At 44.1% G+C, this 18,120-nt stretch overlaps 1 protein-coding gene across 1 annotated transcript in view; it reads left to right on the top strand.

Moving 5' to 3' along the window:
- Positions 1–5,268: 5,268 nt before the first annotated feature.
- MAPK1 (mitogen-activated protein kinase 1) overlaps positions 5,269–18,120 on the top strand; it is a 113,307-nt gene continuing 100,455 nt past the window's right edge. Inside the window, exon 1 of the mRNA XM_044243782.1 lies at positions 5,269–5,577. Within this exon, the coding sequence (XP_044099717.1) occupies positions 5,459–5,577 (119 nt within the window). The 5' untranslated portion in view covers positions 5,269–5,458. The remainder of the gene's footprint in view (positions 5,578–18,120) is intronic.

The following is an 18,120-nucleotide window of genomic DNA, read 5'->3' as shown; positions in this document are numbered from 1 at the left end:
TAAGAGAGACATCCATTGTTTTCTAATATTCTATAGTTCTATGAACTGTTACCACTCTAGAGAGACAGCACAGAAGACATCCAAGTGGTCAGCTGCCCTTCCAAGCAGGGTTTTGTTTTTTATGTTTTTTTTTTTTTTAAGATTTTATTTGTTTATTTGACAGAGAGCACAAGCAAGGGAAAGAGCAGAGAGAGGGGGAGAAGCAGGCTCCCCACTGAGTAGGAAGCCTGATGCGGCGTTCAATCCCAGGACCCTGAGATCATGACCTGAGCTGAAAACAGATACTTAACTGGCTGAACCACTCAGGTGCCCTTCTAAGTTTTGTGCTTAGATAGTGATTTCATATGGTCTCACAGTGTCTCAGAACCTACTTCTCAGCTTTGTGCTTCCAAGTGTTGGTTGCTGTCAGTGTAGCTAGATGGTTGTTCCCTCTGGGCCTGACTCATGCTAACCTGACTCAGCAGAGACTGATGTCTATCTAATTCCCATCTTAGAATAAATAGTGATTGCCAAAGGACCTGAACAGGGCTGTCCTCTAGTTAGTGAACTTTCCCTGTTGAAAACCACCGGAGAAGCCAAACTGTAATCATAAGGTTATTCAGTGCGCATGGAACCATGCAAGAGAAGTTCTCTGGAGAAAATTAGTGGTTAGATGGATCATGGCATGATAGTGTGGTGGCTTTAAAACATCCACAAAGATGCTGAAAGACTGAAGAGAGAACATGTTACAGGAAAAGAGATAGGTATGTGGTAAGAAAGAAAGACAAGAGAGAACTGAGAGTAGTCCAAGCTGGCCAAAACATGGAAGGTAGGGAGCGCAAATTAAGCAGAGTTGGGGTAGACGGGTGGTCAGCAAAGGCCTCACTCTCAGTGCAATGGGAAGCCTCTGATTTGCTTTAAGAAGGAAAGAGACATGGTCAAATTTGTTATGGGAAGATCGATCTGGGTACAAAAGAGGCATTTGGAGATGGGAAACACTGAAAGCGGAAAGACTAAGGTTATGGTAGTACTCTAGGTGAGAGAGTTGACACAGCAGACTTAGCAGAATGGCAGCAGGGATGATGTGGGAATGCCTGAAACAGTGCTTTTCAAAAGTCTGTAACCATGTGTGATGCTTGGAGTTAACTAGACTTATGGTGATCATTTCACAATATTTACACATATTGAATCATTACGTTATACATCTGAAACTAATGTGATATTGTATGTCATTTATACCTCAAAAAAAAAAGTGCTTTTTGAAGTTTATTATGCACACAGACTACCTGGGGATCTTGTTAAAGTGCAGATCCTGACTCAGTATTTCTGGGGTAGGGCCTGAGATACCACATTCCCAACAAACTCCCACGTAATGCTGGTGCTATAGGTCCAGACACCATACTTTGAGTAACCAGGATTTCAGAAATATTATTATTAATTTTTTTAAAAGATTTTATTTATTTATTTGTCAGAGAGAGAGGGAGAGAGAGCGAGCACAGGCAGAGGCAGAGGGAGAAGCAGGCTCCCTGCCGAGCAAGGAGCCCGATGTGGGACTCGATCCCAGGACGCTGAGATCATGACCTGAGCCGAAGGCAGCTGCTTAACCAACTGAGCCACCCAGGCGTCCCTATTATTAATTTTATTTTTAAAGATTTTATTTTGAAGTAACTTCTATACCCAACGTGGGGCCTGAACTTCCAACCCCGAGATCAGGAGTCACATTTTCCACCAACTGAGGCAGCCCCAGAATTTCAGATATATTTAAGAAACAGAATTTACAGGGACACCTGGGTGGCTCAGTTGGTTGGACGACTGCCTTCGGCTCAGGTCATGATCCCAGAGTACCGGGATCGAGTCCCGCATCGGGCTCCCAGCTCCACGGGGAGTCTGCTTCTCTCTCTGACCTTCTCCTCACTCATGTTCTCTCTCACTGTCTCTCTCTCAAATAAATAAATAAAATCTTTAAAAAAAAAGAAACAGAATTTACAGGAGTTTGTGACTGGTTGGATTGGGCAGGGTCGGGGGTAGTTGGCAACCAGGGAAAATGAGTTGTTCAGGATCATACTCAAATTTCCAGTTTGAGTATCTGGGTGGTGATGCTATCTATCCACAGATACAAGATGAGGAACAGGTTTGGGTGGGGTAGATAATAATAAAAGATAACATTTATTGAGTACTTGCTATGTTCCAGGTTGTTTACATATGTTGTCTTACTCTCTACAAAAAACTTACAAAGTAGGTACTATTGTGATCTTCATTTTAAGAGTGAGGAAACTGAAGTAGAGGTCATACAAGTAGTTAAGTGGAACAGCCAAGATTGAAACACTCTGGCACTGAGTACAGACGTCCTTCAGCTAACCATGGGAAGGTTGGATATGTGGAGTTGAAACACCTGTGAAGATGTCGCATAAAGCTGTTCAGGTAAACAAGCTCGCCTGGAGTTCAGGCATGAGATTCTGCACAGTGGTTGAAGACCTGGGAGTAATTTAGGATTAGAGAGAATGAAACCATCCGAGGAAGGTTATAATCTACCATTCTGAGTGCTGTTTTGTTTATTTATTTGACAGAGAGAGACACAATAAAAGAAGAAACACAAGCAGGGGCAGTGGGAGATGGAGAAGCAGGCTTCCTGTGGAGCCGGGAGCCCAATGTGGGGCTCGATTCCAGGATCCTGAGATCATGATGTGAGCCAAAGGCAGACACTTAATGACTGAGCCACCCAGGCACTCCGAGTGCTGTCAGTCTTTCTTTTTTTTTAAAGATTTTATTTATTTATTTGACAGAGAAAGATTATAAGTAGGCAGAGAGGCAGGCAGAGACAGAGAGGAGGAAGCAGGCTCCCTGCCGAGCAGAGAGCCAGATGCGTACTTGATCCCAGGACCCTGAGATCATGACCTGAGCTGAAGGCAGCGGCTTAACCCACTGAGCCACCCAGGCGCCCCATCCAAGTGCTGTCAGTCTTGTTCCATTTTCCTTTTGCATTTGATTATTGCAAAGGAAGAATCTGGAAAAAAAATTAAAAAATATATATTTTTATTTATTGGATAATGTTAGTGTTTGTTCTCTTCCCTGAAATTAAAGAAAATTTCCAGATTAGGTCTTGAAGTTGGTTTCTGCTCATTAGTTTTTCTAGATCTCAGTGAATTTACTCAAATTTCTACCTGCAGTCAGATCTTTGCAATCCTAAGGAAAATTTTATTGTAATTTAAATTACTGCCTGTAATTGATTTACTCTGTCTTCTTTTGAGAAGGGATGCCTATAGCTTGAATCTTCATGACATTCTCCTACTCATTTTTTTCTCAAAGAATTCCAGCACTTTGAGTATTTCTTATGCTTGTCTTCTGTATTGCTGATTTGCTCTTCTGTGTTGTCAAATCTGCTTTTTACTGCATTAACTATTGGATTTTACTATGGTTACTGTGGTTTAAATTTCATAGTACTCTCCATTTATCTTGGTCTGTTCTTTAAAAGATGCAATGTACTCTTTTTTTTTTTAAGATTTTGTTTATTTGACAGAGAGAGATCACAAGTAGGCAGAGAGGCAGGCAGAGAGAGAGGGGGAAGCAGGCTCCCTGCTGAGCAGAGAGCCCCCTGTGGGGCTGTATCCCAGGACTCTGGGATCATGGCCTGAGCCAAAGGTAGAGGCTTTAACCCACTGAGCCACCCAGGCGCCCAAAGATGCAATGTACTCTTATAATCAAGAATAAAAATAAGATGTATCTAAAACTGGGTTGTGCTTAGTGGTTGTAATTGTAAATGTAAAGTGTGCTTAGTAATTTTTGGCTCTAGCACTATTTCTCATCTTACATGCCACGTACCTTTTTCATACCAGGTTTTTAAATAATTTGCCTATTCACCTTTGAGATTGACTAACTGAATTTTGCTGACCTCTAGAAGTCCAGAGTTGAGGGCTTTCAAGATCACAGTGTTGGACAATTGAGATGCAGGATCTTACATCCTTAGTTCCCCTCCAAAGATGGCCTGGGAAATGTTCAGAAGCAGTGATTGTTTCATTTCTGTCTCATTGTCTTAGTCATTCTTGGTATTCACGGGCTTTAGGATTGATCTTTATTTTTCAACCTCTGGTGTTTGTGTGTACTTCAGGGCCCCAGTGTGTTTGTCTCATTTTCTCTAGATCTTAATATTTTAGTTTTGGTGTTTACACCTTTGCATTCTTGTTTTGGCATGTCCTAAGATTCTACCCATCTGTACCAATCTGGGTCTCAGGCTCTGAATCTCCCTTTCTCCACTACCCTCTTACCCCTTACTCTGCTTTATATTTCACAATACTTATCACAACTTGAGCATATATATATATATAATATATATATTATATATATATATATATATTTAAACCCCTCTTCCCTCCTTTCTTTCTTACTACCTATCTCCTCACTCTAGAATGTGGATGCCCAGGAACAACTTAGATGCTCAGCAAACACTGGTTGAACAAACGTGTCTGATTAGTGGAACCTGAGTCTCTCGCTTTAGTTTCAACTTTTGCGTTTTACACTTTCTCAGTATGCAAATATCGTTCGCCGTCTCGGTCATGTCTTTCTGTTTCTGTCCTTGTCTCCAGGCCTCTAAGTTTGTGTGGGGGCCACCGAGTCGCGGAAGCCTGCCCCACGCCTGCGGCCGGCCTGTGGCTCCCCGGCGTTGTCCCCCACGCGCTATCCCACGTCGTTGCGATTCAGTCAGTACCTGGCTCCCGGGTTTTCCCTGCCCCGACAGCCTCTCAGGCTCAGTGGTACACCTCTCGCTGGTGCCATGCCTCGGGGCCTTTTTTTTTTTTTTTTAAGATTTTATTTATTTATTTGACAGAGAGATTTTATTTATTTATTTGACAGAGAGAGAGAGACAGAGAGAGATAACAAGTAGACAGAGCAGCAGGCAGAGAGAGAAGGAGAAGCAGACTCCCCGCCAAGCAGAGAGCCCGGCCGGATGTGGGGCTCGATCTCAAGACCCCGGAATCATAACCCCAGCCGAAGGCAGAGGCTTAACCCACTGAGCCACCCAGGCGCCCCCTTAGGTGTTCTTCTGCGTCTAGAGAGCCTCCTCCCGTGCCAACTCCCCCACGAACGCAAGTGACCAAACAGGGCGGTGACTCTACCGCCGCCGCAGTGCTCCGCCCCGACCTCGCCGCTTCCGCCGGCCCGTGCAGCCCCGCCCCCAGACGGTGGGGAGCCTATCCGCCTGCACGCTTATTGGCTCCTCCCCGGCGCCCTCCACGGCGCGCGCCCCTCCCTCCGCCCGCTGGCCCGTCCGTCAGTCAGTCAGGCAGGCAGTCGGTCCGAGTGGTGGTGTCCTCTCCTGCTCTTCTAAGCGGTTCCGCCCTTGGTCCTTCCCGGTCGGCATCGGCAGCTGCACTCGCAGCGGCGCGGTCCCTCCGGGAGGCGCGGCGTGGGCCGAGCGGCGGCTGCAGAGCGTCGAGCCCTTCGCGGCGGAGGCGGCGGCGGCGGCGGCGGCCCGGCAGCCAACATGGCGGCGGCGGCGGCGGCGGGCGCGGGCCCGGAGATGGTCCGCGGGCAGGTGTTCGATGTGGGGCCGCGCTACACCAACCTCTCGTACATCGGCGAGGGCGCCTACGGCATGGTGTGGTGAGTGTCCGCGCCCTCTCGCAGGCCGGGCCACGCCCGCCCACCCGACTGCCCGGGGACACAGCGGACGCAGCCGCGGCCTCGTCCGCGCCCCGGCCTCCCGGGCCGCCTAGACCCCAACCCTTGGTTTCACTGCGGTGGGTGCGCCGGGGGCCTCGGGCGGAGTTCGGGGGCCGGTCGAGGTTGGGGTGTTGCTCGCGGGCGTTTCGCCGACCGGCCTTCGCTTGCCGCAGGGAGGGGCATAGGGGGCGGAGGCCAGTACCCGCGTACCCCCAGATACAGGCGTAGCGGAGATTTTACAGCCAGGATCTCCGGGAAGAGAACGTTAGGGGTTCCCGTCCCCGCATCCTCCGGTTTGCTAGCATCGTGGCTTTCTTCTTGACATCCGATTGTAGAGCCGGGAATTCCTTCAGAAGCTTGTCGGTGGTGGTGTTGGCCACGGTCTTAAAAGCCCTTCGCCTCGGCATGTGTGCAGAACGCAGAAAATAATTACCTTCCTCCCCTCGCCTGTATTCCGCGAACGGCTTTCATTAAGTATCTTTAGTAGTGCTAACGGTGTTTTCCTGCGCAGGCTTTGTATAAAAAGCGTTAGTAGCATCACTGTTGGTTGTGAACTGTTTTAATCTTGAAGTTTTAAAATGGATTTTAATACCCATATCATTTGCGTTTCAGAAAGGATAAGCCCGCACGGCTCTCTTGATTTATTAAAGAGTCGATTGGAGTTGGGCCTAATTTCACTCTTTTTTTCTTTACCCGGAGTGAGCTCTCTTACTAGCGTAAATGTATTCAGACGTTTTAGCCCAATAGTTGTGGACTTTCCCTGTTAATGTTTTCGTGGTCAGTAATTATGCAGCCTTAATAGAGTTCTTGCAGAATTACAGGCACTCTCCCTTATCTTGATCCATATTCCTCAGAAACGTTCGTGGTTCTGTTTATTAGAATTAACTGTATTGTTTTGTGCTGATGAGGACTTAATGAAGTGTAGACTCCCTTACACCTATTTTTCTTGTGAGTGTGTCTTGCGTTGAGTGAAGGAGGCAAACTAATATTTATTGAACACTTGGTGGCAGGTACTGTACTGGATATATCATCTCATTTTATTTGAACAGCCACCTTGAAGGAGGAAAGGGCTTGATATCCCTCTTTCAGGGGAGAATGTATTTTCAGGTGAAGCAAATTCTTCAGGTCATACAACTGAAGAGCCAGACCTGAGATTGTAGACTGAGATCCTGTCTCAAATGCTGCAGCTCTGTTATATCCCGCTGTCTTTAAATAGTGTTATTAATAGCTTTAGAGTTGGGCATATTTTACTGTTGTAAGCAAGTCTGTTTTATAAATGTATTCAAATTTGAATGATTGTGATTGTAGAAATGCCATAAAGGGCATGTTTTAACAAGTATCTTAGACTAATTAAATTTTAAAAAGCTAATTGAATCTTGACTATTTTCATTCTCTTGAGGAGCAAAATGCTTCACATATGCAACTGTGAAAATTAATGTGAACTCAGAGGTTTAGGAGCCAAAAGAGGAATTAAATTAGGTCAGGTCTAAAAGATATAAGGCCCTAGAAAGTACTGCCCATAGCATCACTTCTCTGTCATACATCTGATTGCTATTCCATCTGCTGGTAAGTATGCCAGTACAGGTGTCATGAGGTTCAGAGCTGTCCATAACAGCGTTCAGCTCTTTTTAAAAATTTAACATCTAAAATAAAGACTGAAAAAAATCTTTAGATTTAGAATACTTTATTTATTTAATATTTATTTATTTAACAGAGAGAGAGAGAGAGAGAGGTCGATCACAAGTAGGCAGGCCGGGGGGGGGGGTTCATTTAAGAAGCCCTCCAAAAACCCAGCATTCTTAATCAACATTTATTAAATGCTAATAATGTGCAACACAGATTATATTCTTACTAAGATGAGGATTAAAAGCAATAATCTGGACCAAGGATTCTACTTCCAGTTATACTGGTATTTGGAACTTAGCAAAAGAAAATTACTGTGAAAGTACTCAGCATCTCCCCCGACTGAGACTTGGAAGGTCAAATGTCTACAGCAATGATAGACATAGTTACCCTATCTAAATTATCTTCAGACTAGTAAGAATGAAGAAAAAAAAAAAACAACCTTTCAATTAAAGTATCCTAGGGGTGCCTGCTCTATGCAGGGCTCAGTCCCAGGACCCTGAGATCAAGACCTGAGTTGAAGGCAGAGGTTTAACCTACTAAGCCACCCAGACACCCCTAGGATACTTTAATTGAAAGGTTTTTTTTGTTTTTTGTTTTTTGTTTTTGCTGGGTTTTTGGAGGGCTTCTTAAATGAAAGGTTAATGTTTAAATAGTGATTTTTTAAAAATGTAATGCTTCCAGACAGATTTGAAGATTTTCAAGAATTGAGAATTTTGCCCTTTTTTGTGCAGAGCCCTTTCTTAATCATTATATGGAGGGTATAAAGATGAAGAGTGGAGTTTGAGTTCCCTCTTTTTTTTTTTTTTTTTTAAGATTTTGTTTATTTATTTGACAGAGAGAGATCACAAGTAGGCAGAGAGGCAGGCAGAGAAAGAGGAGGAAGCAGGCTCCCTGCTGAGCAGAGAGCTCGATGAGGGACTCAGGATCCTGATGGTCATGACCCGAGCCGAAGGCAGCGGCTTAACCCACTGAGCCACCCAGGTGCCCTTGAGTTCCCTCCTTTTTTTTTTTTTTTTTTAAATATTATTTATTTATTTATTTGACAGAGAGAGAGATCACAAATAGGCAGAGAGGCAGGCAGAGAGAGAGAGGAGGAAGCAGGCTCCCTGTCAAGCAGAGAGCCCGATGCGGGGCTCGATCCCAGGACCCTGAGATCATGACCTGAGCCAAAGGCAGTGGCTTAACCCACTGAGCCACCCAGGCGCCCTTGAGTTCCCTCTTTTAAGAGTGGTTATGATTTTGATGGATAATAGGCTCAAATGATAGATTGAGCTGTGGAATCTAATCCTGGAAAAGTAGGTAGAAAATTGTAGAGGACTGTAAAAGCAAAACTGAGTTTGCTTCTATATTTGTGCAATGAAGAAGTATCCATTATTTTTATTTTATTTTATTTTATTTTTAAAGATTTTATTCATTTATTGGACAGAGAGATCACAGATAGGCAGAGGCAGGCAGAGAGAGAGGGGAAGCAGGCTCCCCGCTGAGCAGAGAGCCCGATGTGGGGCCGGATCCCAGGACCCCGAGACCACGACCCAAGCTGAAGGCAGAGGCTTAACCCACTGAGCCACCCAGGCACCCCTAAGTATCCATTATTTTGAAAACAGGCAGTCATATGATTAATTCTGGGATTTTTGGAGTGTAGATCAACACTGGTGGAATTGATGGAGAAAAAACTGTTGATATTACAATTAAGCTGTTGTAACTGTCTAGAGGTGAAGTGATATAGTGGTATTGGAAGGCAACAGATGGAGGTGCTGAGAGACCTTATTAAGATAGAATCCATTGGGTGGGTGTTCCTAAGTAGCTCAGCTAGTTAAGTGTCCAGCTCTTGATTTCAGCTCAGGTCTTGATCTCAGTGTTGCGAGTTCATGCCCAGAGTGGAGCCTACTTTTTAAAAAAAGGAAAAAGAAAAAAACAATTCATGGAGTGCCAGGGATAGCTCAGTCAGTGGAGCATGTGACTCTTTATCTGAGGGTTGTTAAGTTTGAGCTCATGTTCGGTATAGAGATTACTTGAAAATCAAATCTTTTTAAAAAAAAAATCCTTATGAGCTCTTTATCAGAAGAATGGTAGAAAGAACGAATTACGGCAAGTATGGGAAGAAGCAAAGGATGATGAGGTCTAGAAGGGCAAGAGTCTTTTTTTTTTTTTTTAAAGATTTTATTTATTTATTTATTTGACAGAAATCACAAGTAGATGGAGAGGCAGGCAGAGAGAGAAGGAATCAGGCTCCCTGCTGAGCAGAGAGCCCGATGCGGGACTCGATCCCAGGACCCTGAGATCATGACCTGAGCCGAAGGCAGTGGCTTAACCCACTGAGCCACCCAGGCGCCCTAGAAGGGCAAGAGTCTTAATGAGGTGAGATTTGGATTTAAGAGGGATTTCACAGACAAGGATTTTTCAGTTTGGATATGGGTATATTTGTTAATTCCAAGGCTTCTAGTTTGGGAGTCTGGGAGGATGGTGTTGCTGTTATCAGAGAAGAAATATACTGTAGACAAAGAAGGTTTATTAAGGAAAAATAATGAGTTGAGACTTACTAAGTTGTGATGACTGTAGGCCATTTAGGCTATATCCAGAAGGCATCTTGAAATTTAGAAGAGGGAATCTGGAGATGAAATTTTATGAAAGTGGTAGTCTTTTTTTTTTTTTGTTTTATTTATTTATTTGACAGGCAGAGATCACAAGTAGGCAGAGAGGCAGGCAGAGGGGATGGGAAGCAGGCTCCTCCTGAGCAGAGAGCCCGATGCGGGGCTCAGTCCCAGGACCCTGAGATCATGACCAGAGCCAAAGGCAGAGGCTTAACCCACTGAGTCACCCAGGCGCCCCGAAAGTGGTACTCTTGTGTGGATGAGCACAGATTCTTATCCGAGGTGATTGCTGAGGTGAAATTGCAAGCAGGTGTGTATATTCATCTTTTTAGTAAACAATCCATACATTCAGTAGATTTTCAAAGGGGTCCATTATCCCAGACAGGTTAAGAACTACTGAGGTAGAACAGGAAGACCACAGAGGTAAACCATACAAACTTTTTAAAAAGATTTATTTATTTTAGAGGGAGGGGGAGCGTGAGTGCGAGCATTCACAAGGGTGGGGGGCAGAGAGAGAGGAAGGGAGAGTCTTAAGCAGATTCCTTGATGCGTGTGAGTCTGACTCCCATTTCAATTTCACCACCCTGAGATCATGAGCTGAAACCAGGAGTGGGATGCTTAATGGACTTTGCCATCCACATGCCCCCTTGACAAATATATATATTTTTAAGATTTTATTTATTTGAGAGAGAGAGCACAATCGGGAGGAGCAGAGAGGGAGAAGCAGACTCTCCATTGAGCAGGGAGCCCAATGTGGGACCTGAACCCGGAACTCCCGTATCATGACCTGAGCTTAACAGATGCTTAACCGATTGAGCCACACAAGCACTCCCCCTTGAGAAATATTTTTAAGAGGTAGGCAAAGGAATAAGAGCCTGAGGACTAGTGAGACATGTTAGAATCAGGGAAAAAAATTGTATGAGAGGGAAAAACTGAAGCTGTGTATGCTTGATCACTTATTAACCAAGATAAGTAAATTTTGAGTAAGTTGAGTTTGAAACACTTTCTGAATATGATTGGAGAGGTCATAGGGTTATCTCCATAGAGATACTAATTGAAGTAGAGATACTTTGAGAGTGGATAAGATTGGAGGAAAAATGTGAGAACTGAGCCACAGGAATGCCTGACTTTAGGTGTCAACAGAGGACAAGTTACGGAAGAGGATAGAGGAAGTGTGGCTAAAGAGACCAGTCAGGAGTGTAGATCATCAAAGAAGCCAAGAAGATTGTGGTCAGAAGGGATTAACATTGTATAAAGGACAAACAATGCAATTTGAAGACAAATTATTGGACTTTGTGATTTTCAGCTCTCCTTTAAAAAAAAAAAAAAAAATGGTTCCAAGCAAAATTTCAGTGTGATCACCTTCTGAATGGTGCAATATCCTGTCTTACTAAGAGTTTTTGATTGTGGCAGACTAGTAGAACTACTATTTAGTCAACACTTCGCTTTATATGCATCAGTTAATCCTCATAACCACACTGCAAACATGGTTATTTTGTACAAAAGTGAGGAAACTTGAGACAGAGAGATTGACTTGCCCAAGGACACAAGCTAGTAAGTGATAATGCATCCCAGTCTGTCTGGTTCCTAAATGATACTCAACCAAAGATCAAAGTTGAGAAGGTATATTCTTTCAGTAATAGGAAGTACCTATTGTCTGCTTTTGCTTGTATCCCCTTTTAGCCTTGTATTTTTTTTTTTATTTTTTAAAGATTTTTAAAATTTATCTTAGAAACAATGTGAATGGGTGCGGACATGAGTGGGAGGGGCAGAGGGAGAGAGAATCCCAAGCAGACTCCATGCTGAGCCTGTAACCCAATGTGGGGCTCCATCTCAGGACCCCAAGATCATGACAGCTGAAATCAAGGATCAGATGCTCAACTGTCTATGCTACCCAAGCACCCCAGTTTTTAGTCATTTATCTATTTGTTAAAAAAGATTTTATCTATTTGAGAGAGAGGGAGCACAAGTAAGGGGAGTGGGTGAGGGAGACGTTGACTCCCTTCTGAGCAGGGAGCCTGCTGCAGGGCTTCATCCCAGGACCCTGGGATCATAACCTAAGCTAAAGGCAGATACTCACCAACTGAGCCACCCAGGCTCACTCTTTACAGCCTTTTAAAAAACATGGGGCGCCTGGGTGGCTCAGTGGGTTAAGCCTCTGCCGTCGGCTCAGGTCGTGATCTCAGGGTCCTGGGATCAAGCTCCTCATCGGGCTCTCTGCTCAGCAGGGTGCCTGCTTCTCCCTCCCACTCTCCCTGCCTCTCTGTTTACTTGTGATCTCTCTCTGTCAAATAAAATCTTTTAAAAAATAAAAAACTTCCATGCAAGGTCATTCACTCAGAAAATATTTACTGTGTACCTATTATGTGCCGGGATTCACATGGTCCCTGTCTTTTAGTATCCTTCAGTCCAAATGGTTGGATGGAATTGGGCAATAATAAAGAGAATATACCAGTCCATTCAGAAAGAATGTATGTAGTGCTATGAGAAAAAGAAGGCCTGAGTGATGCGGGGCTGTCTTTGTATGGCTTTATAGACTTTTGACCTGGGTGTTGAAGTATGAATAGGAATTCGCCTTGAGATATGCATTCTAGGTGGAGGAAAATGTACGTGCAAAGCAACATACCAGGCCAGGGAAACCACAAGTTTTTTGGGATGGCAGGAGTGTAGCGTGTCTTTTTAGGAGAAAGCTGTTGACAGCTGTTGATAGCCAAATCCTGAAGGACATTGTTTACTGAGGAATTTAGACTTGATTTTGTAAGTGAGAGAGTTATTAAAGGATGGCCTTGTCTCTGCCAGTTCCTCTTAAATTTTGTGAATTATGTTCCCTTCTTTGTGTCTCTTACGCTTTCTACCTGCTGTGCTTACTTTCTTATCCTTCTGCTTATTTTGGGCTACTCAGTGGGTGTGACTTACATCCCTTTTCCAGGGGCATTTTGAAATGTATGTAGGTTTTAGGGACGCCTGGGTGGCTCAGTTGGTTAAGCAGCTGCCTTCGGCTCAGGTCATGATCCCAGCGTCCTGGGATCGAGTCCCACATCGGGCTCCTTGCTCGGCAGGGAGCCTGCTTCTCCCTCTGCCTCTGCCTGCCTCTCTGTCTGCCTGTGCTCGCTCTCCCTCTCTCTCTGACAAATAAATAAATAAAATCTTTAAAAAAAAAAAAAAGAAAGAAATGTATGTAGGTTTTGTTTTTTGGTTGGGGAGTATTATAGGCCTTCCATGTGTATATGGTGGAGGCAGGCATGCTAAACGATCTGCAGTGCATGGTACAGTCCCTGTACTGGAGCATCGTCCTGTCAAGATGATAGTAAACCCCTCTAGTCCATCCCCCAAAAACATTGGGCCCTGTTTAACTCCCGTGTTCCTCTGGCTCATCTTCTTCATAAACTTACCCTTATTACTGTTGGCTGTAGCATTCCCTCCTTTCCTGAGACTCTGTTGGGTATTTGTACCACCTGTTGGAAAGGCAAGACCAGCAGTAGAATATATCATCTGTAGAAGCTCAAGACTTACAAGTATATCTGGATTCAGATTCTTAGTTTTGCCTGTTAATTTTAAGATTTTATTTATTTATTTGACAGAGAGAGATCACAAGGAGGCAGAGAGGCAGGCAGAGAGAGAGGGTGAAGCAGGCTCCCCGCTGAGCAGAGGGCCTGATGCAGAGCTCATCCCAGGAACCTGAGATTATGACCTGAGCCAAAGGCAGAGGCTTAACGCACTGAGCCACCCAGGCACCCCTGCCTGTTAACTTCTAACAATGAAGTGTCTTGTACACATCTGGGAACTCAGTGATCTGGGCAAGCCATTTTACATGAGCAAATGAAAATTCAATGTTTCTGAACACTTACGAGTACAAGTAACTCAGTGAAATGAATTTTGGTATTAATAACAACCCTGTTGATGTGTACAATTCTGGTAGTTAGCTATGACTGATAACCCATTTCCATGAATTGCAGGTTTTCACTTCTCAAGTATTATATGAAAAGTTTTATGAAAAGCATCCGCATTTTCTTAGAAACCATATATAATTTATTCTCTACCTTTTTCACATTAAGATACCTGCTAATTAAAAAAAGAACTGATTCCCCAACAAACATCCATAGCTGTTTCACCTTGTATCCAGTCCACTCTACCCACCCACCTAACCCTGAGGTGCTGTTTCTCCCCTTTGTTTCTCTTTCACTACTTGGGGCTCCCTCATATTGGAAAGCCAGCAGGATAGATATTCTCCAAGGTCCTTTTTGGATTCTCAGTCTTCAGACAGTCTCTGTGTTCTGAATCCATGGCCAATAGGGGTTGGTTAATAGGGTGTGGGGTGTACCATGGTCAATTAAGTGACATTGGTTGCATGCCTACCTTGTTTTAGGTACTATGATTCCAGGTTAATTTTCATTCTCATCTTTGAGATAATTTGCTTATTTATTTATTATTTTATTATTATTATTATTATTATTATTTTTGCTTTATAGATAAGGAAACCAGATCTCAGGTAATTAGACAAGGTTCACAACCAATAAATATATAGCAGAACTGAGATTTAGCTAGACCCCAAACCTGTGAGTGAGTGAGTGATAAATAAATAATATTTATTGATTAAAAAAATATTTATTTATTTGGCTTTACTCTGTTACACCAAGCTACCTGGAAAAATGCTTCCTACAGCCTGGGTTCTTGAATGCATTGGCACCAAAGTATAAAAAGATAATTTTCATAGATGACTTGGGCCTGTAGGGAGGTAGAAGAGGGAAAAACTGGATACCTGGAAAGGATGAGAGAGGTAGGGTTAAACTTAACCTTTAAAAAAAAAAAAAAAGATTTTATTTATTTGACAGACCACGAGAGATGGAACATAAGCACAGGGAGTGAGAGAGGGAGAAGCAGGCTTCCTGCAGAGCAGAGCATGACCTGAGCCGAAGGCAGAGGCTTAACGACTGAGGCACCCAGGCACCCCCAGGTTAAACCTACTTTTTATCAGGAGGGTAGTATTGAATTCTTCTCATCTTTTCTACTTCCTTCCACAGTTTCTTCATTTCCATTTACTTAATAGTGTGTATCTGACCTATGTGCCCAGCAGTACGATCAAAGTGGTGAACAGAAGGGGTGGTTTCACTCTGTGGTGTTGACTGAGTTTGATGAGCTGCACAATGCTACTGGAGAGCTTAAAAGGAGAGCTAGGATGGTTTTGAGTAGTCCCGGAATATGTCCTGGCAGAAGTGGTATTTAAGTTGGGATCTGAAGAATGACTTGGAGCTAACTAATTGAAAGGTGGTATAAGGTGCTGGAGTGTTTAATGTACTACCTTGTAGAAAATGATTGTGGAAATTGAGTTTGTGATTAAGATTCAGGGATCTTGGGCGCCTGGGTGGCTCAGTGGGTTAAGCCGCTGCCTTCAGCTCGGGTCGTGATCTCAGGATCCTGGGATCAAGTCCCACATCGGGCTCTCTGCTCAGCAGGGAGCCTGCTTCCTCCTCTCTCTCTCTGCCTGCCTCTCTGCCTACTTGTCAAATAAATAAATAAAATCTTTAAAAGAAAAAAAGATTCAGGGATCTTTCCCATGGTAATGCAGGGATGGGAAGCGCAGTTACAACTTCAATATACAGTTGTAACCGGGAACTAGAAAATAGACCCAGTCTCCTACCTCCTTCTGTCTTGATGTATCCAAAATCTTCTTGCATTCTGCATTTCTGCATGGCTGGGGATTTTTTCTTTTTTCTTTTACCACATCCACATGCATTTGGCAGAAGAAAGCTTATCCTAGCTTCCTCAAGGCATGTGTCTTTAGTATGTTGACTACCAGAGGCTGAGAGCACACTCTGAATCCAATTCCTGGGAGAGAATTTGCTTGGGATAGTGTCCATCTCTGGTCCAGTCAGCTGGTGAAGTCATTTGAAAAGGCTGAACTTCTCCAAGGGATGAGGGATGAGGTGGCAGTAGTCAGAAGATGTCTCCTGCTGACTGCTGACTTGCCAGGTTCAAGTTCTTGGTGCTGCTTCCCCTGCTCTTCTCCAGGCTGGGACTTTTCCTTGCCTTTTGGAGTCTGTGGGGAAGGAAGAGAGGAGAGGAGAGGGAGAAGTAGTTGAGACAGAAGAGCTTTGGGTTGCTTTTAGGGTTCTTTTGTTTTTCTGTCTCTGGTATAATGGGGGTGGCAGCTAAACTGGGCAGTATCTTTCAGCTTTATTTGGTATTTGATACATATGTAGCATGTGTAAGTTATGTAACCTAACAGTAAACACTTAAGAACCTACAACTCTGTGAGTAACTTTTTTTTTTTAAGATTTTATTTATTTATTTAAGAGAGCCTGCTCAAGTGGGGGCAGGAGGAAAGGGAGAGGAAGAAGCAGTCTGCCCACTGAGCAGGGAGCCCAATGTTAGGGGTGAGGGGAAGCTCAATTCCAGGACCCTGAGATCATGACTTGAGCTGAAGGCAGAGGCTTAACCTACTGAGCCACTAAGTGCCCCTCCCTCAGTGACCTCTTCTTCTTTTTTTTTTTTAAATTTATTTATTTGATAGAGAGATTACAAGTAGGCAGAGAGGCAGGAGGGGGGGAGCAGGCTCCCCACCAAGCAGAGAGCCCGATGAGGGGCCGATCCCAGGACCCTGAGACCATGATCCGAGCCAAACACAGAGGCCCAACCCCCTGAGCCACCCAGGTGCCCCTACCCTCAGTGACTTCTTGACCACATTGTCTCAGCCACAGCCTTCACTTCAAGGTTTAACTTCTTTCTGGAAGCCTGTATAGTGGAGTGGGTAAGGGCATGGTTTTTCACCATTTGTATATCATATATATATGCAGCTATGGCAGATTATCCAGCCTGAGCCTTATTTTCCTTATCTGTAGAAAGGGAGTAGTGGTATATACCTTAGTGTTGTGAGGATTAAATGAGGAATGTAGGTGAAAGTGTTGAGTGCTCAGTATCTGGTTAATGCTCTAATCATTATTCCCTTGAAGTGAATGGGCCTGAGAAGACCCACCTCAGTCTCTTGGAATATCCTTTTCTTTTAGAAAAAGAAAAATATTTATTTGAGAGTGAGTGAGTGCATGAGTGGGGAAGGGGTGGGAGGCGGTGGGGGGTGGTTGTGGTGGTATGAATCTCAAGTCAACTTCACACCAAGCTCATGGAGCCCAACTCTGGGCTCGATTTCATGACCCTGAGATCATGGCCTGAGCTGAAAGCAAGCACTGGATGCTCAATCCACTGAGCCAGCCAAGCATCCCATGGACAAATCTATTTTTTAAGTGGGTTATTCTTTCAGTTGTTATTTATTTATTTTTTTAAAGATTTATTTATTTATTTATGACAGACAGAGATCACAAGTAGGCAGAGAGGCAGGCAGAGAGAGAGAGAGGAGGAAGCAGGCTCCCTTCTGAGCAGAGAGCCCAATGTGGGACTCGATCCCAGGGCCCCAAGATCATGACCTGAGCCGAAGGCAGCGGCTCAACCCACTGAGCCACCCAGGCGCCCCCTGGGTGTTATTGTTATTAAATAAAAATAAAGCATCTCTGAGCAGTTTTTTAAAGAAATATATTTTTAAAGATTTGGTTTATTTATTTGACAGAGACACAGGGAGAGAGGGAACACAGCTGAGGAGTGGGAGAGGGAGAAGCAGGCTTCCCACTGAGCTGGGAGCCCGATGTGGGGCTGGATCCCAGGATAGGAGGATCATGACCTGAGCTGAAGGCAGATGCTTAATGACTGAGCCACCCAGGCACCCCCTCTGAGCAGTTTTTATACTAAGCAGATCATATTTGTTTCCTTTTTCTCACATGTCCCCTAAAATAATTTTTGAGAATTTGAAGCCATATCAGAATAGTCCTCCCTTATGTAAGAATCTGTTGTAAGAAATAAAACTGTGGTTAACAACTAAAAAGTTGTAGGATATCCTAACCAAGAAAATTAATAGTTTCTTTCTCAGCCAGTCAGTGCCCTCTACACAAACTCCAAACTCTTTTAGCTCTAATTTTGCAACTTTATTTCAATTACTAGCTTAATGGGTTTGTTATTCCAAAGGTAGGTACTCCCAGAGCCTTTTACCCTGGGTGTTGAAGAGATGGCCAGGTATGAGTCTGATGCAGATTCTGAGAATTCCCTTTAAGGCCAACTTGAGGGGTCAAACAGATAGACAGAATATGAGGGTTGATGGGGCGCCTGGGTGGCTCAGTTGGTTAAGCCATTGCCTTTGGCGCAGGTCATGATCCTGGAGTCACAGCAGGGAGTCTGCTTCTCCCCCAGACCTTCTCTCTCATGTTCTCTCTCTCTCTCTCAT

Source organism: Neovison vison, chromosome 3 (genome assembly GCF_020171115.1).
Source record: "Neovison vison isolate M4711 chromosome 3, ASM_NN_V1, whole genome shotgun sequence".
In the NCBI taxonomy this organism is placed as follows: domain Eukaryota; kingdom Metazoa; phylum Chordata; class Mammalia; order Carnivora; family Mustelidae; genus Neogale; species Neogale vison.
Note: the sequence above shows the minus strand (reverse complement) of the source record. Positions and strands in the feature narration are given on the sequence as shown.